The sequence below is a fragment of the Podarcis melisellensis genome, assembly GCF_964234715.1.
Source record: "Podarcis melisellensis genome assembly, chromosome: 13".
In the NCBI taxonomy this organism is placed as follows: domain Eukaryota; kingdom Metazoa; phylum Chordata; class Lepidosauria; order Squamata; family Lacertidae; genus Podarcis; species Podarcis melisellensis.
In genome coordinates, this window is record NC_138545.1 from 34,973,122 (window position 1) to 34,995,825 (window position 22,704).

At 46.8% G+C, this 22,704-nt stretch overlaps 1 protein-coding gene across 1 annotated transcript in view; it reads left to right on the forward strand.

Moving 5' to 3' along the window:
- NGFR (nerve growth factor receptor) overlaps positions 1–22,704 on the forward strand; it is a 62,780-nt gene that overhangs the window by 20,147 nt on the left and 19,929 nt on the right. Inside the window, exon 2 of the mRNA XM_081884544.1 lies at positions 2,554–2,692. Within this exon, the coding sequence (XP_081740670.1) occupies positions 2,554–2,692 (139 nt within the window). The remainder of the gene's footprint in view (positions 1–2,553; positions 2,693–22,704) is intronic.

Sequence of the window (22,704 nt, forward strand, 5' to 3'; positions counted from 1 at the left end):
CAACAGAGGAGCTGAGCCTGGGCAGGGACTGCAGCCTAGTGTCCCTGCTTTTATTGACCAAAAAGGGAACAGGTCTGCCATTACTTCTACTCCATGTTTATCATGCTGGCTGCTCGTTTTTCAGGACTACTACTGAATCAGCTCAATGTGTATAGTGGGGCATACAGGTAGCAAGGAATGCTGTAGCTTGAGAAATCCATTGGCTGTCAGGGCTCGTCCAGACTTCCTTTTGTGCACATTTCCAGGTTTTTGAGAGCCAGTGTGGTGTAGTGATTAAGAGCGGTAGTCTTGTAATCTGGGGAACCGGGTTCGAGTCTCCGCTCCTCCACATGCAGCTGCTGGGTGACCTTGGGCTAGTCACACTTCTCTGAAGTCTCTCAGCCCCACTCACCTCACAGAGTGTTTGTTGTGGGGGAGGAAGGGAAAGGAGAATGTTAGCCGCTTTGAGACTCCTAAAGGGGAGTGAAAGGCGGGATATCAAATCCAAACTACTACTACTACTACTACTATTCTTCTTCTTCTTCTTCTTCTTCTTCTTCTTCTTCTTCTTCTTCTTCTTCTTCTTCTTCTTCTTCTTCTTCTTTAAAGCTCTGTACCTGAGTGGTTTTGTAAAAGGAGCCCAGTACTTTCCCCAGGAAAACCCACATTCTGCCACTGAATTGGAGCAAATGGCAGTCAGATTTCCCGCAGATTGCCATTCACACTGTTTTAGTGATAGAGCGCAGCTTTTCCCAGGGAAAGAGCTGGAACAACAACAACAACAAAAACAACAGCAACAACAACAACCTCTCAGACACAGAGCTTTAAAGTGCAGATCTGTGCCTACAAAGCCCAGGGAAAAAGGAAGCCTGGGTGAACATTCAGTTTCAACACAAGGCCAATTATTAGCTAATTCCATCCCACCTGAAATTTCTGTTTCCCACCTGCCTAGCTGGATACAGTACTTACTGCAGCCATTCCCCAAATTGTTAGCTTGCAGAGGGACTTTGGTGTGCCATGAGATTCCTCTTGGCAAGCTTCCAGAAAAATACTTAAGTAACTCTTAGTCCCGTCCTCCCCTCCTCCCCGAGCCCAAAACACCCATCCTGATTTCTGACTGGATCCTGGGATGTCCTGCTTTTTTGGTCCAGCGCTCTGGCACGAGTCAGCTGGTTTGCACCCGAGTACTGAACCAAAGAGGGACATGGGTGGCGCTGTGGGTTAAACCACAGAACCTAGGGCTTGCCAATCAGAAGGTCAGCGGTTCGAATCCCCGCCATGGGGTGAGCTCCCGTTGCTCAGTCCCTGCTCCTGCCAACCCAGCAGTTCGAAAGTACGTCAAAGTGCAAGTAGATAAATAGGTACCGCTCCGGCGGGAAGGTAAACGGCGTTTCCGTGCGCTGCTCTGGTTTGCCAGAAGTGACTTAGTCATGCTGGCCACATGACCCGGAAGCTGTACGCCGGCTCCCTCAGCCAATAAAGCGAGATGAGCACCGCAACCCCAGAGTCGGCCACGACTGGACCTAATGGTCAGGGGTCCCTTTACCTTTACCTTTACTGAACCCAAAGAAGCTAGAGGTTTTTTAAAAATCTCAAACTTTTACGCCAATCAGCTGCCCCCCACAAGAGTTTGGGACCGGAAAAACGAGCGCCCCGATTTTGATCAATGGCATGTTGGAGGTTATGGAGTTCTAAGAGCGAGACCCTGGCCTGATAAGCCGCTTTGCTCCGAAAAAGGCAGCAAGCCAATATATAACTAAGCTTTAAAGCACCTGCTCTTCTCCCGAAAGAATTAACTCAGCTCTGCTGCAGACTTTACCTCTGCTCCACCCTAGAGGTTGCCTGCCTAACCACACGGCTCCTTGGACGTATTACTGCCTTGCTTGGAAAAGGGTAATATTTATTCGTAAGCTAACTGCTACTCCCGAGAGGCAGAAGATGCATCTAAATCCTCCCAGCACCAGATTATAAAGCACTTTAAAGTATACATTTTCAATTATTGGGCCTCTGGATTCCTGGGAAGATAATGTCCCTTCTGACGTTATGCGCTTCTCCGGAAGAATTGTGGGGAAGCAGGTCTGCAGTCAGTAAATCTATTAGCCGCATCGTCTGGCTTTATGACGAGACAAATTGCTTGGGAGATGGTGCATAAATCTTTCTCTTAGGCTGCCGTCTCCCCCCCTCCTCCACTTACCAATTGAATTCAATAGCACTTACTTCAGAGTAGACAGGGCTGCCTGGTCTGTAGACTTGCTAGTCTTACCTTGGCCTATTCAGTTTCAGTCCTTTTGACTTTGTGGACCAGCCCTTGCAAGTCCAGCTAAAATAATTTTGTTAGGCATCAAGTAGGGAGTTGGACTAGCTGATCCTTGGCTTCGCTTCCAACTCTAAGATTCTATGAAGTATTTAAGGCTTGAAAATGTTCACATGCTTTTTTTTTTTTTTAATGTCTAGATACTTACAAAGCTAAACCCTTAAGTATCGCTGACAAATCCGAAGGCAATAAAAGCTTGCTGAATTCTATACTTGTTGGTAAACAAGTAACACACATCTTCTGCTTGCCTCTCACCACAGGGCTCTGCGTGGGCCAAGGAGACCTGCCCCACCGAGAAGTACACCGCCAGTGGAGAATGCTGCAAAGCCTGTAACGTCGGGGAAGGCGTTGCCCAGCCCTGCGGGATAAACCAAACCGTCTGTGAACCGTGCCTGGACAGTAAGTAACACACAAGCATCCTTTGCCCATCCCTGGAAAGTGTGCATGACCTCGTTGCTTAAAATCACCGCCCCAAAAGGGCGATCAAGAGTCAGACACAGGAAATTCCACAAATTATTATTTTCTTTCTTTATTCAATTTATATACCACCCTTTATCCAAAGATCCCAGGGCTGTGTACAACATTAAAAACACATGACAGAACATCAATAATAAAAACATAATAAAAAGCATAAAGGTAAAGGTAAAGGTACCCCTGCCCGTACGGGCCAGTCTTGCCAGACTCTGGGGTTGTGCGCCCATCTCACTCAAGAGGCCAGGGGCCAGCGCTGTCCGAAGACACTTCCGGGTCACGTGGCCAGCGTGGCGAAGCTGCTCTGGCGAGCCAGAGCTGCACACGGAAACGCCGTTTACCTTCCCGCTGGTAAGCGGTCCCTATTTATCTACTTGCACCCGGAGGTGCTTTCGAACTGCTAGGTTGGCAGGCAATAAAAAGCATACTGACCGACAAATAATAAAATGGTTAATAACAGTCCTCTGCTTTAAACAGTAAACGATGAAATTCAGTACATGGGAGCGCTACCTGTTCCAAGCAAATTTTGCTTATTAAAAATAAATATATTGAGATGGCTCAGGTGCACTGATATTCACACACACACCCAAATCATCTGGAGTGGATCTATGTTCACATATTTGAAGAACATTCAAACTCTCAAAGCACCCCAACTTAAGTATTCCACAGAATTTATCACCTGAGATCAAGTCAGACATGTGCTGTTCTGCACTTATCCTGCTCACAGGTTTCCCACAGGCATCTGGTTGGCCACTGTGAGAACAGGATGTTGGACTAGAAGGGCCATTGGCTGGATCCAGCAGGCTCTACTTGGACACTTCCTGGTTGTCCACCCAGCTGAGTATAGTCCACACTGACCGACAGTAACTTCCCAGGCTTTCCCAGATTTACCCGGAAGAGCAGAGGAGTAACTTGGCTCCCATGCACCCTTGGCAAGGAGCTGTATTAGCATCCCCCCACCTTAAAAAAAAAGGGACGCAGGTGTCGCTGTGGGTTAAACCACAGAGCCTAGGGCTTGCCGATCAGAAGGTTGGTGGTTCGAATCCCCGCAATGGGGTGAGCTCCCGTTGCTCGGTCCCTGCTCCTGCCAACCTAGCAGTTTGAAAGCACCTCAAAGTGCAAGTAGATAAATAAGTACCGCTCCCGCGGAAAGGTAAACGGCGTTTCCATCTGGTGCTCTGGGTTCACCAGAAGTGGCTTTGTCATGCTGGCCACATGACCTGGAAGCTGTCCACCGGCTCCCTTGGCCAGTAAAGCAAGATGAGCGCCGCAACCCTGGAGTTGTCCGCAACTGGACCTAACGATCGGGGTCCCTTTACCTTAAAAAAAGGACCACTTTACCACACTCCTTTGTGCTGTGGTGCAGCATGCGGGGGAGAGGAGGGCTGTAACCCCGGGCACAGAAAATGCCCTCACAACCCAGTGCCCTCACAACAGGTTCCCTCAGCAAGGCCACATGGCTGTCACCTTCCTGAGCTGTGGGGAGGCAAGCCGAACCTGGGCTGGGCCTTCAGAGCTGCAGCAGTGCTTCCTTCTTCTAGTGGCCGGTGAAGGGATGCCTGGTCCTGGGTGGGACCAGTGGCGTAGCGTGGGGGTGCAGGGGGGGCCGGCCGCACCGGGTGCAACATCTGGAGGTTAGGGTTAGGCGGCGCAAATCCATGGGTTATGGGGCGCAAATCCATGGGTTAGGGGGCGCAAATCCACGGGCTAGGGGGCACAAATTACTATACTTGCCTTGCCCCGGGTGCTGACAACCCACGCTACGCCACTGGGTGGGTCTCCCGCCCGGCCAAACCGGGAATTCTCCTGGCCTGCGCCGGTCCTTCCCCGGGGCCTATCTCCTGGTGTTTGACCTTGGGTGAGGTATGCCTTGCTTGGCAGGAGCACAGAGAGGAGAACCACCCGCTTGGCCAGGACCAGCTGGTGCCCACCCACATTGCGCAGCCAAGGAGAGGTGGCCGGAGATGGACTGCAGTTGGAGTCTCGGCCTGCTCTCTGCCGCCCTCCTCCTAGGCCTGCTGCCAAGCCCACCAAGGAGCACTCAGGGAGCTTGCTGAGCTGAGAGGGCAAACATGGCAGCCTGCAGGTGATCTCCGTGAGGAGCGGCTGCCATGGGGCACAGCGAAGTCTGCCTGTTGCCTCCTGTGCAATGCCCACAAGGATGTCTGGGGGCACAATCCTTGTCCCGGGCACTGCCAACGCACGCTATGCCACTAACGGGAAGCTTCTCATACACAGTGGTACCTCCGATTAAGAACTTAATTTCTTCTGGAGGTCTGTTCTTAACCTGAAACTGTTCTCAACCTGAGGTACCACTTTAGCTAATGGGGCCTCCTGCTGCTGCCGTGCCGCTGCCACATGATTTCTGTTCTCATCCTGAAGCAAAGTCCTTAACCCAAGGTACTATTTCTGGGTAAGCGGAGTCTGTAACCTGAAGCGTCTGTAACCCAAGGTACCACTTTATATGTCATACACTCCATAGTTTGATAGGTGTGTTTTTGAAGGGGGGCGTCCCCTTTCTCTAGGCCTGTGCCCCGCTGGGGGCTGGTTTCACCAACCCCTAGGTACGCCTCAGTGGCGGAGATGTTGGGAATTGGACATGGGCTCGTTTGCATGCAAATCAAATGCTCTGCTATTGAGCTACAGCTGTTCGCCAGTCGACAGCCTTTTGTGGAAGGAACAATATCTTTGATTAGAGCCCTGAACTGCTGTACCACTTGCTCAGATTTCCTTTTTTAAGGTTGAGAGTAAAGGGGACTCGGCAGCAAGCGGCAGCTTTAAGATGCAAAAATTTCTACATTAACAGCTCAGATGGCATTTCACAGAATGAATGGCAGTAGCTTCTCTTTAAACACTGCATGCAGATTGCATACCCTCCAACGTTTCTCCAATGAAAATAGGGACGTGCTAATAATAATAATAATAATAATAATAATAATAATAATAATAATAATACGCTGCCCATCTGACTGGGCTGCCCCAGCCACTCTGGGTGGCTTCCAACATATATAAAAACACAATAAAACATTAAATATTAAATATCACTTTCCCTATATAGTGCTGCCTATATAGGTTATATCTTGTTGGCTCGGGGGTCACATAATTCCAAACCCTCTGACATTTCTCCGATAAAAAAGGGACGCCCTAAGGAAAAGTGGGACATTCCGGGATCAAATCAGAAACTGGGATGGCTTCTGTAAATCTGGGACTGTCCCTGGAAAATAGGGGGACACTTGGAGGGTCTGTGATTCCAGGGTGTCTCCGGACAAGAGAGACGGGAGCTCCTAAGCCCTCGAAAGCACCAAGTGCCCCTGGCAGGGGAGCGACACAAAGGTCTGGTTCTGCTCCACACAGCACTGGTTAAAAATAAACTAAAAATAACATTCCCATGCAAAATCAATGGCTGCTACTTAACCTCAGCAGAGAACGGCAGCAGAGAGGCTGGGTATCAAATACCAGGCTGATAATCTGACCTTGGAAGACTTGCTGCATTGGCATTTGGCAGGGCAAGAAGGAAGGAAGGAAGGAAGGAAGGAAGGAAGGAAGGAAGGAAGGAAGGAAGGAAGGAAGGAAGGAAGGAAGGCAAGCTACTGTGCTGCTTTTCAGAAAAAGGAAGCAAGCCTGCAAACTTTCATTACTGCCCAAGGTGCTCTCAAGGCTCTGGGCCTTGTGAGGAGTCTTGGCCCAGGACTGATTGGTTCACCTGCATCTTGCATTCTACCAGATTCATTATCTCTATCTATCTATCATCTATCTATCTATCATCTATCTATCATCTATCTATCTATCTATCTATCTATCTATCTATCTATCTATCTATCTATCTATCATCTATCTATCATCTATCTATCTATCTATCTATCTATCTATCTATCTATCTATCTATCATCTATCTATCATCTATCTATCATCTATCTATCTATCTATCTATCTATCTATCTATCTATCTATCTATCATCTATCTATCATCTATCTATCATCTATCTATCTATCTATATCTATCATCTATCTATCTATCTATCATCTATCTATCTATCTATCTATCATCTATCTATCATCTATCTATCTATCTATCTATCTATCTATCTATCTATCTATCTATCTATCATCTATATCTATCTATCTATCTATCTATCTATCTATCTATCTATCTATCTATCTATATCTATCTCTATCTATCATCTATCTATCTATCTATCTATCTATCTATCTATCTATCTATCATCTATCTATCTATCTATCTATCTATCTATCTATCTATCTATCTATACGTACATGATTTGCAGGCATGTGCTGGCAGAATTGGATGCAAAGCCAGGAGGGCAGCAGGTCCCCTGGGGGATTTCGGCTGAAAGCGGACACTGTGGATAGGGCAAATCAATAAAGAAGAATAAGCACACAGCTGTGAGAGACAAAAAAAGCCTTCTTCCAGATGGGTCAGTCCTCCGAGCACCAAACTAGGCCCTCAGTGGCATCTGAGATTTATTTGGGAGTGCTTAGGCCTGTTTTCCTGTGTTGCAACTACCACTAGGAAAGGGAGAGAAGTGTGTTCATTCACACCTCCCGATTCAGTACCACAGGCATGGCAGACCCTCCAAATGTCCCTATTTTCCAGGGACAGTCCCGGGTTTACAGAAGCCGTCCTGGTTTCTGATTTGACCCTGGAATGTCCCGCTTTTCCTTACAACGTCCCTATTTCCTCAGAGAAATTTTGGAGGGTATGGTAAAGGTAAAGGGACCCCTGAACATTAGGTCCAGTTGCAGACAACTCTGGGGTTGCAGCGATCATCTCACTTTACTGGCTGAGGGAGCTGGTTTACAGCTTCTGGGTCATGTGGCCAGCATGACCAAGCCGCTTCTGGCAAACCAGAGCAGTGCACAGAAACACCGTTTACCTTCCTGCCAGAGAGGTACCTATTTATCTACTTGCACTTTGATGTGCTTTCCAACTGCTAGGTTGGCAGGAGCAGGGACCGAGCAACAGGAGCTCACTCTGTCGCAGGGATTCGAACCGCCGTCCTTCTGATTGGCAAGCCCTAGGCTCTGTGGTTTAACCCACAGCACCACTCACGTCCCTGGAGGGTATGGTAGGACACCCCTATTTTCCAATCTTTAGTAAATGTTGGCAATTATTTTTCTCTGATTAAACATGTCACCTTCGCCATCACAGCTAAGGGGACGTGACAGGTAGTAGATCTAATAGGGTTCAAATTACAAGAGGATGGGTTTAGGCGGAACATAAGGAGAAATGCCTTAATGGTAAGAGCAGTTCAAACTTAGAATCAATTATTTGCGGGGTGGCGGAAACCTCTTTGCTGCAGACCTTCCAGCTGAGGCCATACAACCACCTCTTGGGTATTCTTTAGCTTTAGCTTTCCTGCCAGGAGTTGGACGGTCTCCTGCAAGACCTCCTTCAAGTCAATAGTTTTATACAACACAGAACAGGGTGTCAGCAGAACCAGTATAGAACAAAAGACAAGAAAGTCTGGAGCGTAAAAAATGTGCAACTGCAGGATTCGGGTACAGATAGGGATGTAAAAAGACATTATTTTCCACTCTGCCACACACAGCGCCGTTTCTGTTCTGCTGCACTTCAGCTTCCCCAAAAACAATGCTATTTGGCTCCCTTTTCTCTCTGAACCAGATTTAATAATGTAATTACTTCGGTTATCATTACTTGCTTCTACACCATCCATTACAAGGGGCATGGGGGTAGGGAATATCGTTAATAACATATTGCTTGCATCCTGAAAAATATACAGTTGTACCTTGGATCCTGAACGCCTTGTGAGTCGAATGTTTTGGCTCCTGAACGCCGCAAACCGGGAAGTGAGTGTTCCGGTTTGCAAATGTTCTTTGGAACCCGAACGTCCGACATGACTTCTGCAGCTTCCGATTGGCATATTATTTATAAGCGAACTTCTAGTTCATATAAAAACACAAGAAAACGTCAAACATTACAAACTTCCCGATACAGGGCTGCCTTCAGATGTCTTCTGAAAGTTGTGTAGTTCTTTATCTCCTTGACATCTGATGGGAGGGAGTTCCACAGAGAGGGTGCCACTACCGAGAAGGCCCTCCGCCTGGTTCCCTGTAACCTCGTTTCTGGTAGTGAGGGAACCACCAGAAGGCCCTCAGAGCTGTATTTCAGTGCCTGGGCTGAACAATGAGGGTGGAGATGATCCTTCAGGTAGCTACAGTTGCCTCCTTATGCCCTAATCCAGCAAATAAAATGGACACTTAGAAACATACTCCTGCAGGAGGGGGTTTCCTGGAGTGGGTTTGCAGAAGCCTCTTGCCTTGGGGTGGTGGTGAAATGACTGCATGGAGTCACCCACATGCACAGCTTCAGAGGCATTGCTGGGCCTCTCTGGTTTGCATTCTGTGGGACACATTCCTTCCTATCCACCCCCAACCTCATATTCCAGGACGTTGCAGAGTGCAGACATTTCCTCTCTCATCTGGGATCTCCGTTTGGGGAGATGGGAGGGAAGAAGGCTTACCAGCAGGCAGATTTATGGTTTGTCTACCTCGTTGAAAACTACCACACTGTGCATATGTGTTTAGCTCCGCTAAGCTGCCTGTGGGTGGTTTGTGGGCATAAACACATGCGCTCCTGTTTTATGTTACCGTGCAGAAGCCTGACCTTGTGACACCCTTGCGCATCTGCGCTGCTCCGCCGGTCTGTTTCCGTTGTTGGGTTGCAAGATCAGAGCCTTTGGCTCGGGTCCCAGTGCTGCAGAGTCCCCTTCCCTTAAAAGAAGAAGACAAATAAAAAGGCAAGGGTAAACTTCAGTGAAGAAATAATTCTGGGGTTTTCCCTGTGTCAGATCAACATGGTAAAAGAGGGAGCAAAGGGAACTGCGATGGAGGAGGAGGAGGAGGAGGAGGAGGAGGAGGAGGAGGAGAAGAAGAAGGAGGAGGAGGAGGAGGAGGAGGAGGCGTAGAAGCAGAAGGAGAAGAAGGAGAAGGAGAAGAAGGAGGAGGAGGAGGAGGAGGAGGAGGAGAAGGAGAAGGAGAAGGAGGAGGAGGAGGAGGAGGAGGAGAAGAAGAAGAAGAAGAAGAAGAAGAAGAAGAAGAAGAAGAAGAAGAAGAAGAAGAAGAAGAAGAAGAAGAAGAAGAAATAATTCATGGTCAGGCAAAATCTTTGTTAGAAGGTCCAGCTCTGAGGGCCTTCTGGCGTTTCCCTCGCTGCAAGAAGTGAGGCTACAGGGAACCAGCCAGAGGGCCTTCTCGGTAGTGGCGCCCACCCTGTGGAACACCATCCCACCAGATGTCAAAGAGAAAAACAACTACCTGACTTTTAGAAGACATCTGAAGGCAGCCCTGTTTAGGGAAGCTTTTAATGTTTAATAGGTTATTGTATTTTAGTGTTTTGTTGGAAGCCGCCCAGAGTGGCTGGGGAAACCCAGCCAGATGGGCGGGGTATAAATAACAAATTATTATTATTATTATTATTATTATTATTATTATTATTATTACCAATAAAATGAAATAAAAATCACAAAATAGTGTTGAAGTTCACCACTACTCTGCGCACGTTGCAACTCGTCAATGTCCCATTGCTGGCAGCGGTTGGATTTATTAATATGTAGCTGTCTCCTCTTGGCATCCATCTGCTTTCTGAATGCTTCCCCTCTCGCTCCAGGCCGCCGCGGAGACAGTGCCCATTTGGCCCAGCCACCTCCCTCCCGCAAACCTGCTGTCTTCTCCCCTCCTCTGCACCAGTCTAATGGTCACCATCAATAATTCAGCCTGATGGAAGGATCCACCTGGGTTAATGGGAGCTGTTTGCTCCAGCCGCTGAGTTGGCGCTGGATGTAAAACCATGGTTCTTCCAGAGACTGGAGCAGGCGGCTTCACGTTCTCACGTCACGTTGGCAAGGGGCAGCAGGCAGCGGCCTAAGTGGAGGTTGGCCCATTGGGGCAAATCATAGAATTGTGGAATTGCAGAGTTGGAAGGGACCCAAAGGATCATCTGGTTCAACCCCTTGCCGTGCAGGAATAGGCAGCTGTCCCATAAGGGGATGGAACCTGAAACCTTGGCATTATCGGCACCAACTGAGCTATGGGGCGCCGTCAAGGCTCTGTCAAGGCTTCGGCAAAGCCATTCCTCCCCTGGTTGCAGCAATAGCAGAGAAAACAAGGCAGAGTCCTTTCTAATGAGTTCATTCAATCCTAATAGTGAGAGACAAAAGAACACAACAATCCTTAATACAGTGGTACCTCAAGTTAAGTACTTAATTTGTTCCGGAGGTCCGTTCTTAACCTGAAACTGTTCTTAACCTGAAGCACCATTTTAGCTAATGGGGCCTCCTGCTGCTGCCGCGCCGCCGGAGCACGATTTCTTTCCTCATCCTGATGCAAAGTTCTTAACCTGAAGCACTATTTCTGGGTTAGCGGAGTCTGTAACCTGAAGCGTATGTAACCTGAAGCATATGTAACCCGAGGTACCACTGTAATTCGTTCCGGAGGTCCATTCTTAGCCTGAAACCATACTTAACCTGAGGTAGCACTTTAGCTAATGGGGCCTCCTGCTGCAACCACGTGATTTCTGTTCTCATCCTGAAGCGAAGTTCTTAACCCGAGGTACTATTTCTGGGTTAGGGGAGTCTGTAACCTGAAGCGTCTGTAATTTGAAGCGTCTGTAACCTGAGGTACCACCTTAATGGTGTTGCTCCAAACTGGGCTCCTTCTCCCTCCTCCCTAGCAACAACATCTTCCCTTACAGTGGCCACTCGTGGTCAAATGTCTCTGATAACTTTGTTCCTGCATAGTTTGGGGGGGGGGGTCAGAAAACTCTCCAGTGACAACGTGTCATCTGGCTGCCCTGCCACAGTCCCCCCCCCTTCTAACACTTCCCAACTCTTCTGTTTGTCTAACTCTCCCTTAAACCCCTCAAAGCCCTGCTGTAAACCAGTTCTGCCTCCCTCTTCTCCTGCAGCGTCAGGAGAAAGGGGTGTGTGTGATCTCCACCATTCCTCCTCCATCTTGCCCTCTTGAGTCCAATCCCTGAAAGGTACTCTTCCCTCAAGAACAGTTGGCCCATAGCTGTCAATTTTCAGATTTGAAAATAAGGGATCAGCAGCCTCACCTGTCCCGGAGATAGTCTACGGGATATCTTAACAATCCGGGATAGCAGCGGGAAGCGGCGGGAAACTGCGCTGGAATAAGGGAATTTCCTGCAAAAAAGGGAAGGTTGACAGCTATGAGTCGGCCCTCAGTCAGGTATCACCTGCCTGCCTCCTTAAATACAACTCCTAGGGGCCAACTCCTAGGGGCTGAGACATCTTTGCCCCCCCATAAAATATTTGAGCCTCCCCCCAAGTTGATGGACATTGCCATTCAAATGGTGCATGTGCATTGCGTCATGTGATTGATTATGCAGGGCGGGGCTTACCTGAGTCCCCCCAATATTTTATTCAAGTTGGCACCCCTGGCGTTGTCTGTCAGCCTCCTTCTTTTCAGCCTCAGTGTTGCCTTTGTAGAATTCAGCAGGGAGGAGGAGGAGGAGGACGAAGCTGGAATTAGTTGGCTCGGCCTATTACTGTCTCTGTCTCGGCCTGCCACTGGCTTTTGCTCCTGTGACTGTGAGCCTCCATTGCCATCCATCTTCCCACTCCCAGCTGGGCACTAGCCTCCACTGGTAATTTTTGTTGGCATCCGTCTGTCTCAGGAGACAATGGAAGAGTGCGTTTTCAGGGCTAAGGTCAAACTGTTGGAAAGTTACAGCGCCTGCTGTGCATGTAGAAATGGATGCTGATTTCACAGAAATCAGAGAATCGTACAGCTTGCCAAGTGCTCCCTCCAACACGATACCACCAGCCATTGACAAACTGACAGCCATTGACAAATCCAACCCTCAGACCTCCACAACTTGCCTGGGCTACCAACCTGTCTATATCTCCATTCTTCAGTTCCCTCTTTGTCTCCCCTGGACTGTCTGCCTAAGCTGTGTGGGAATGTTGTGGATAATGGGAGAGGATATATTGATTAAAAATTATCCTTCCTCACTCACGCTAGTGAGTCAGTAGCAGAGTACATTCCCCTGTATATTGCAGAAAGCTAGTTAGTAGATTCATTAGAATCTCTTGAGTTAAGCCATGGGTAGGCAAACTAAGGCCCGGGGGCCGGATCAGGCCCAATCTCCTTCTAAATCCGGCCCGTGGACAGTCCAGGGGATCAGCATGTTTTTTTCATGAGTAGAATGTGTCCTTTTATTTAAAATGCATTTCTGGGTTATTTGTGGGGCCTGTCTGGTGTTTTTACATGAGTAGAATGTGTCCTTTTATTTAAAATGCATTTCTGGGTTATTTGTGGGGCCTGCCTGGTGTTTTTACATGAGTAGAATGTGTGCTTTTATTTAAAATGCATTTCTGGGTTATTTGTGGGGCCTGTCTGGTGTTTTTACATGAGTAGAATGTGTGCTTTTATTTAAAATGCATTTCTGGGTTATTTGTGGGGCATAGGAATTCATTCATTTTTCTTCTTCAAAATATAGTCCGGCCCCCCACAAGGTCTGAGGGACAGTGGACCGGCCCCCTGCTGATGAAGTTTGCTGACCCCTGAGTTAAGCAATCCAGTCTGGCTTGTCCAGATTTGGATTCCTGGTAAACCCCCTTGGTTCCTTCTAAAAAAAGAATAAAGACACAACAGTCTTCTCTTAAATGTAATAAGAAGTTTACTTACATTCAGTTCACGGTATGATCCTGAAGGTAGCCTTTAGCCTGTAGTTACAGAAGGGAGTGTGGGTTCATCCTATATGGGGATTGAGCCCATGGGCTGCTGGCTGAGAGCCAGCAGACAGCAAAAGCATCAAGATCGTATGAAGCGAAGAAGGGTCCAGAGAGCAGGGAAGGTGGCTGTCGGACTAGCTCTTTTAGGGGGTCTTCCAGGGTCTCGCCCATCTCCCTGGTCACATGCAGGAAGAGGATGCTCCAGACCAGGTGTGACAGGAAGTCCTCCTGGCTGGAGTAACATCCCCCTGTGTGCTCACTCTGGGCAAACAGGAAATGTTGTACTTGACTGCTACAATGATGTTACATCCCACAGGCTGCTCACCTACCCACATCCCATCCCTCCAAGTTATCACCACCTGAGGGTGGTCCCAGGGCAGGTTACAACAACTAAAACACAAAAGAGCCTCTTAGAGAGGGTCAAGGCCTTGGCACCAGTAGGCCAGTGTTGCTTCTTCTAGTGGGTAGTGAACTCCCAAGAATACCCAGCAGATGCCTTTCCCAGATTGTGCTACTTGATCCTTGAAGATATCAGGATTTGAATCTGGGGCCTTCAGCTCCACCACCAAGGAATCAGTCCTTCCCCAAGAAGGCTGAAGTCTCCGCTAACATTTCTTTTTTTCAGTGCTCAAGTCTCTTAACGTTTCAAAACATCCCTTCTGCTATTTAACCTTAATACTCCTTCCTGCAATTTAGATCTATTACTTTCCCTTCCTTCCCGCCCCGCCCCCCGAGTTAACAAGGGGGATTTGGGGAGGCGGGAGTTTGCCCGAGAGGCTGGAGACAAAGGCTACTGCTTCATTGATAGTGACAGCAAAGGGCAAGTTTAAATGAGAGCGTGGTGTGTTTTGATGGAGGCATTCAATCTGAAGAGTGGCTTTTTGCGTCCTGCCATTCAGAAGGAAAATGGCTATTTCCCAAGAATGTCCTCAAGAGATCACACAGCTGATGAAAGATTAATAGGGTGCAATGGGAGGGAGAGGGGGTGTGTGGAGGAGCTGGATGGCTGCAAAATCACGGCGGAAGGAATCAATGAAAAAAAAAACCCTTTGGTTTGCATTTATCAGCGAACCCACCAATTTTGCACTTTCTGAAACAGTACGCCAGCCGAAATGAGTTTCTGCGAATTTTGCAGTGCAGATCGCCAACCACGTAATGGGTAGGAAAAATGCATGTAGCAGGGTAAAGCAGGCATAAAAATGCACATATTTGTGAAAAAAGCATAAGAAAATGGAAATATTGGGCAAAATGGCACACAGAGGTGTGCATATTAGGGGTGTAGGGCTGTGTCTAGATGCTAGGAGACGATATATTTATTAGCTATTATCCTCCCTCCATCATGTTTGTGAGTTCAGCAGAGTGCATCTCTTTGCAGCTTAAAAGGGAAGCTTAGATAGGCTAGTTTTAGCCTTCTAGTTTAAGTAATCCGGAATGCTTTAAGGCAGACTGGATTCTCCTGGTTTTGCCCCCCCCCTTTCTTCTCCTTGAAACACAAATCACACAAACAGTGCTGTGAAAGGTAAGAATAACATTTGTTCCCTTCGGAGTTCCTGTTGCAGAATAACAGAGATGGTAGGTTTGTTCAGGCACCCTTAAAATGGCAATTCAGTTGCAAAGGCATGCTTAAGTCTAGCTTAAGATGGAGTCTGAGCTGTAGTTTTGTTTTTCATTCGCAAACTGATGTGGGAATGTGGAGGGCTGGACTTGAGAGTGCAAATGAGAAACTGAGAGGAACTGAAATGTGCAGCTTTGCTTAGCCCTAGGCTCAACACCACACCTGAAGGTAAATCAAGAAATGAATTAAGAGCATTTTTGAGAGGAGGGCGATTTAAGCCTGGCGCTGTGGGTTAAACCACAGAACCTAGGACTTGGCGGTTCAAATCCCCATGACAGGGTGAGCTCCCATTGCTTAGTCCCTGCTCCTGCCAACCTAACAGTTCAAAAGCATTTCAAAGTGCAAGCAGATAAATAGGTACCGCTCCGGCGGGAAGGTAAACGGCATTTCCGTGTGCTGCTCTGGTTCACCAGAAGCAGCTTAGTCATGCTGGCCACATGACCCGGAAGCTGTACGCCAGCTCCCTCGGCCAATAAAGCAAGATGAGCGCCGCAACCCCAGAGTCAGTCATGACTGGACCTAATGGTCAGGGGTCTCTTTACCTTTACCTTTTAGAGTCACTGTGCAACCTGGTTACACGAAGAGTCATTTCTTTAGATAGCCAGCACTTGTGTGTTCCTGCATCAATCTGAAACAAGTTCTCCTTCTCTAGACGCTTTTGGGTAATGATGGTGAGGGTGATCCCACAGAGAAAAAAGCAGGCCAGGAAATTTGGGACTTGAAGCAGGGCACAGAAAGATTGATTTCCACACACTATTTAATTCCCCACAGAGTGCAGCTGAAACCAGAGAAGCAGGAACGAAGAACAGGGTCAGTGGAAAGTCAGCAATTTTGGCATCGTTATTCAATGTTTACATTGGACACCAGAATCCTAATCCTTTCCCATAGCTAATTGACGGGAAAACAGATGCTTGATCAAACATTGCTCCCCGCATCCCCACTGTGGGACGGAGATGGCAGCAATGTATGGCTGCCAAATCAACATTTATTTACTCGTTTGCGGTATTTATAGGTTGCCCCATAGCGAAGTTTTCGGGGTGGCTCACAACGGGAAATGATGTCATGTAAAACTTAATAATAATTGAGACAGCGATAGACATACATTTATGTATGTATTGGCTATATATTTTGGAAAGTGGTTGACCTGTTTGCTATGCATTTGGACACCTTTTAAGACACCATAACCAAATCTTGCATGATGATTTCCTGAGATCAAGGAGCAGGTTGTCTTTGTTGGGATTCAATTAGACACCATTTGGAATCAAGATGGCGGACCGCACTGATTTTAACCACTGGTTTCAAAACTGCACTCATATTTTGGGTTTCTTAGAATTCCCAAGCAATGCTAGGTACACATGTACACACACACACACACACTTTTATGCACATACATGCATATAAACAGGGCTGGATTAACCATTAAGCAAAATAAGCACATGCTTAGGACATCAAGGGAAGGGGAGCACCACAGAAATTTTCCATTGCTGGATTTATTGTGAACCATATGGTGCAGCTGACCAGGTCCCCAAAAAAAAAAAGGCTCCCCTAATATGCGTGTATAATAATAATTTTTATTATTTATACACCGACCCATCTGAATAAGTTGTCCCAGCAACTCTGAGCAACTCCAGACAAAATATTAAAAACACAATAAAACCTCAAACATTAAAAACTTATCTGTACAGGGCTGCCTTCATATGCCTTCTAAAAGCCTGATAGCTGTTTGACATCTGATGGGAGGGTGTTCCACCAGGCGGGTGCCACTACCGAGAAGGCCCTCTGCCTGGTTCCTTGTAACTTCACTTCTCACAGTGAGGGAACCACCAGAAGGCCCTTGGTGCTGGACCTCAGGGTCTGGGCTGAATGATGGGAGTGAAGACGCTCCTTCAGGTATACAGGGCCAAGGCTGTTAAGGAATAATAATTTTATTATTTCTCAAGTTCTGTGCAACGACAACAAGAACACAAAGAGTAAAAACAATATTCAGTCAGCCTGAACTTTATAAAATAATTGCAGAAGACAATATTTTATGGCTTGTTATGCGGGAGGCAGTGGAAGACAGGAGTGCCTGGCGTGCTCTGGTCCATGGGGTCATGAAGAGTCGGACACGACTAAATGACTAAACAACAACAATTGTTTATATTTTGAATCAGATACAGTACATACAGGGGGCACCAAAATCTTTTAAGTGCTGAGGGCTTCTAAAAGTCTTAATCTGGCCCTGCATATAAATACCTGAGAACACACATCATTGAGAGTAAAACAGCTTAAAACCAAAATGCATTCAAAGGTCTGGGGAAATAAAAAAGGAAATTAAACTAGATGTTAGGTGATTATTTTTTTCAGGGGTGGGGTCATTCCACAGCTGAGGTGCCCCTCCCTCCAGGATAGACCCTCTCTTCCAAGGCCTCCCTTCTCTTCAGCACATCTCAGTCAGTAGTGGCAGTTGGAGAAAGACCTCCGAGGAAAATTTCAGTGTCCAAGCAGTTATATGGGGAAAGAGGTGATTCTTCAGGATTGGAGCAGTTCCCACAACTCCAGCCTCACAGACCAGCTCTTCCCTATTGGCTGAGATTGAGCCAATCCCTTCATTTCTTCCTCCATCTTGTGGAAGAGGAAGATGTCAACAAGGTGTGCCTGAAATTGGTTGGAGATTCCATGCTCAGTGGAGTTTGTTTCCAAGCAAACATCGTGGTTGTGACAGTTGCTCATTACCGAGGATTCCTGCTTCCCTGAAAACATCTGTAATTTGTTTCAGGGAAGCATCGTCCACATGTCGTGAAGAAATTTTGTTTTGGTTTGCATCTTAATGGGAAATTACTCAGTACCAGAAACAATACACAAAAGCAACGGACATCTAGCCTTCGAATGTTATCCCTCTCTGAATTTTGTAATGCGGTTCTTCAACCAAATAAGGTGTAGCAAATATGTGTACATTAGAGGAAAGTGTGTATAGAAACGACCTTTGGTTATGTTGGTTGAGGCTGGCGGGAGTTGCAGTTGAATCCTGGTGCGTCTAACGAAAATGGCTTATCAGCACCGCTGGGATCCAGATTTAAGGAAGCCTTCTCTGGTCTAGTGATACATTCCCCGGATACAGGATGCATTGGGAAGTTTTTAACATTTGATGTTTTACAGTGATACCTCAGGTTAAGTACTTAATTCATTCCGGAGGTCCGTTCTTAACCTGAAACTGTTCTTAACCTGAAGCACCACTTTAGCTAATGGGGCCTCCTGCTGCCGGCGCGCCCCTGGAACACAATTTCTGTTCTCATCCTGAAGCAAAGTTCTTAACCTGAAGCACTATTTCTGGGTTAGCGGAGTCTGTAACCCGAAGCATATGTAACCCAAGGTACTACCGTATTGTGTTTTTATATTCGTCTGGAAGCTGCCCAGAGTGGCTGGGGAAGTCCCACCAGATGGGTGGGGTATAAAGATGATGATGATGAACTTAAATCTCCAGTTAAAGCAAAAGACAGCCCACGCTTCATTCCCAGGGTAGGTCCTAAAATCATCTATCACCTGCTGTGCAAGGAACCTGGGCCTTTTGTGGCATAGCAGTTGTGCTAGGGGGAAGACAATAGCACTAGAAAGGAAGTGTGTGTGTGTGTGTGTGTGTGTGTGTGTGTGTTAGTCTTAAGGAAGGGCAGATCTGTCCATTTCAGTTTCTCTGCTTTTCTCATTTCCACAGTTCTCATAAACATTAATCCAGATTTTTCTGCGGCTTCATATGCACATTTTCGTATGCAATTTTTGCCTAATGCACACTTTATTGCAAAGGAATTTCCCTTAATACAGTGCACTCCCCCCCCAAGCATTACTGTAATATACACATTTTTGTATACATTATGTGGCTGGAGAAGCACATTGCAAAATTCAGAGCATTTTCGAGGATGGCTATGTTTCGGTTTGTGAATTCTTTTCAAAAGAATGAATCAAATCACTCCCCCATTCCTAGTGGATGATTCACAGAACGGAGAATTCTGCCAGGCATGGATTTCCTTGCTACGGCAGGTTTGCGATGGGGAAAGTGCCACCCCTGGAAATGCCATACCTTCTGTACAGGGGCTATTTCAGGGCATGAACTTGGCAATGTTGCCATCTGGGTACTGATCCTTTGCCAGCACCCCTTCCCTGGCTCGTGCGAAACTGGATATCTTCAGTGCTGGCTCCTCAGCTAGGAAGGAGCCACTGGAGCCAGAGCTAAATCGAAATAAACTATTTTAGCTCGAAGTCAGCGTGTTTGTATAGCTCCTTCTGCTGGTTTAACTCCCCCATTAAATCATAATATATTGCCTCTTTAGGCATCACGGCGCACTTTATAATGCTCACTGGTGTGTGATTCATCCTATGCGATCTTTGTAACAGAGTTGGGTCAATTTTATTGTTACGAGCCAATTATAACTACGCAGCAATGAACGGCAAGCGAATGTTGCCTTCAGGCATAGTTATGCAAACTCTAAACAGGCTTCCCCCACCCTGTGATCCTTCAGGAGCCATATTGGGATCACTTAATTTGGAGAGGAAATGAGGGTGGGGAGCAAGGACCATAATTAGGAGGGTTGGTATATTGCTACGCTTGCTTCAGCCAAAGGCCCTGCAGCCAGAGTTGGCAGGTGGCTTGAATCTGGGGTTGCGACTGAGCTTGTTTTATCAATCTGCACACCCACCCACACTGTTAATCCCTGTATTCGAGGTCAGGGGTTGGGGACGTGTGGCCCTCCGGATGTGGTGGGACTCCAACTCCCATCAGCGCTGGTCAATAGTCAGGGATGGTGGGAGTCAGGGCTGGCCCACCTATGAGACAAGCTGAGGCAGTTGCCTCAGGTGGCAGATCTGGCTTCCAAGGAATGTGATGCTTGCCACAGCTGCTGCGGCCTCCTCTACCACCTGCCACTGCCTGCTCCTTACTCCCCTGCTGCCTTATTCCTTAATGTATAAGGGTTTATGCACGCAGAGAAGAAGAAGAGGAGTTTGGATTTGATATCCCGCTTTATCACTACCTGAAGGAATCTCCAAGTGGCTAACATTCTCCTTTCCCTTCTGCCCCCACAACAAACACTGTGAGCTGAGTGGGGCTGAGAGACTTCAGAGAAGGGTGGCTAGCCCAAGGTCACCCAGCAGCTGCATGTGGAGGAGCGGAGACGCGAACCTAGTTCCCCAGATTACAAATCTACCGCTCTTAACCACTACAACGCACTGGCTGGGGTCCTGCATTTGGCCTTTAGGCCTATGAGCCCTGGGACTCTTCCCAGGTCACATTGGCCCTCATGGGACACAGGTGGCACTGTGGTCTAAACCACTGAGCCTCTTGGGCTTGCTGATCAGAAGGTCAGTGGTTCGAATCCCCGTGACGGGGTGAGTTCAGTCCCTGCTCCTGCCAACCTAGCAGTTCGAAAGCATGCCAGTGCAAGTAGATGAATAGGTACCACTGCAGCAGGGAGGTAAATGGCGTTTCCATGCGCTCTGGTTTCCATCACGGTATTCTGTTGCACCAGAAGCGGTTCAGTCATGCTGGCCACACAACCCAGAAAGCTGTGGACAAACGCCGGCTCCCTCGGCCTGAAAGCGAGATGAGCGCCACACCTCATAGCCACCTTTGACTGGACCTAACCATCCAGGGGTCTTTTACGTTGGCCTTGATCCATACTCTCCCAATTCTTTTGGCTAGTGAAATGTATCACTGCTTGCTTGGATGGAGAGATGTACATGAAGAAAACTCTGACTTCTATGTGACCGGGCTGTAGCCTTCTGTATAAAGGCAAGAGTAACATCTGTGGTCCCGCTCACCTCTGGCATGTGGCTATCAGAATGCTGCATATTAGGAGATGCAGCCCTCACACTGCAGAGGTTTGCCTGCCCTGGTAGGAGAACACCTAAAAGGCCTGGGAGAATAGAATGTTTTTGCCTGTTGCCTTAAGGGTAGTGGAGAAGGTGTCCGGTGAGCCTTTCTGGGAGGGGAGATACACCTACATGAATTGAACAGAACCACAGTGGGGAGTGTCAACATGATTTTTTAAAAGTCTAACAGTCACGAGGCAAGCAAAACACAAAGAACGAGGACTGAGCTATTTCCAAAAGTAACTGTATAAAATTTCTTCAAAGCATCTGGACTTATTCAAATCAGTACTGTAGCCCTGTTTACGAAAATTAATAAAAGGCAACCGGCCTAATCCAAAATTCTGCTTTGTTTTTCTTCCTCCCTTTTATCGCACATGTTTGGTAAATTAATTTTGACATCTCAATTTTTCCCCCATACTCGACACACCCATTCTCCAGTTGAAAGAACTGTAGGCATCCAGCATTTAAGTGTTCCAAAAAACAAAACCCCAGCTCTCAGTTGTTATCCTGGAAGTGACCTGGAAGGAACCTTGCTTCCAGCCACCAGGGAGGTCAAGAGACTTTAAAAGACTGGCAATTCAGAGGTATACAATCTCTGAACATGGAGGTTGTATTCATTTTCATGGCTAATAGCCACTGATCAACCTGTTTTCTAAAACCCTCTTAAAGCCATTTGAGCAAGTAGCTATCGCTACATCCTGAGGCAGTGAGTTCCATAGGCTAATTTTAGTCAATGGAACTAGTGATGGCCACCAACTTGGAAGGTTTTCAAAGAAGATGGGGCTGAGGCTATCAGTGGCTACAAGCCAAGCCGGATATTGGGAAACACAGATGGGTAGAGTGTGGCTACTCTCAGGTACTGCTTGCAAGTGTTCCATCAGCATCTCATTGGCCAGGATGCTAGCCTAGATGAGCCATCTGAAGTCGCTCCCCAGTCCCTTTTAACACCCAAGTCAATGGGCTCTTTATTCATTGAGAGACTGCTGGGCTTTTAAAAATCTTGGTTATTAATTTTTCACAAGGAAAAAAAAACTTTACAAATTTTAACATAAACCATAAATTACCGTACATTATCAATCAACTTCCTCTCCTCCACTTCCATGGTTTCCACTTTTAACCTTAAATGCTGCATATTTCACCTATGCTATTCAATACATTCAATTTCACCTATTTTTTTAATAATTCACATTGTTCCTCGTATTTCAAGTCCTGCTCATATTTTCATCTCCCTATAATAGTTCTTTTAAAAACTCAATAAAAAAGTTTCCAGTCCTCAGTGAATTTACCGTCGTTTTGGTGTCTAATCTTTGGTGTTAATCTTGACAGTTCTGCGTACTCCATCATTTTCAAAAGCCAATCTTCCTTTGTTGCGAACTCTCCTTTCTATTTTTGGACAACCAATATTCATGCTGCTGTCGTCGTGTACCTAAATAAGCTAACCAGCTCTTTTGTAACATCATTATCTATAATTCCTAAAAGAAAAGCTTTGGGTTTCTTGGTAATTATCAACTAAAACATATTTTTAATTTCATTATATATCATTTCCCAATAGCCCTTAGCTTTTTTTGCAACTCCACCACATAGGGAAGAATGTTCCTTCTGTCATTTTGCACTTCCAACACAAACTTGACTTCGCTTTATACATTTTGGCTAGCTTACTTTGTGTTAAATACAATCCATAAATCATCTTCATAAAATTTTATTTTAAAGTATAAAGGGAAAGGGACCCCTGACCATTAGGTCCAGTT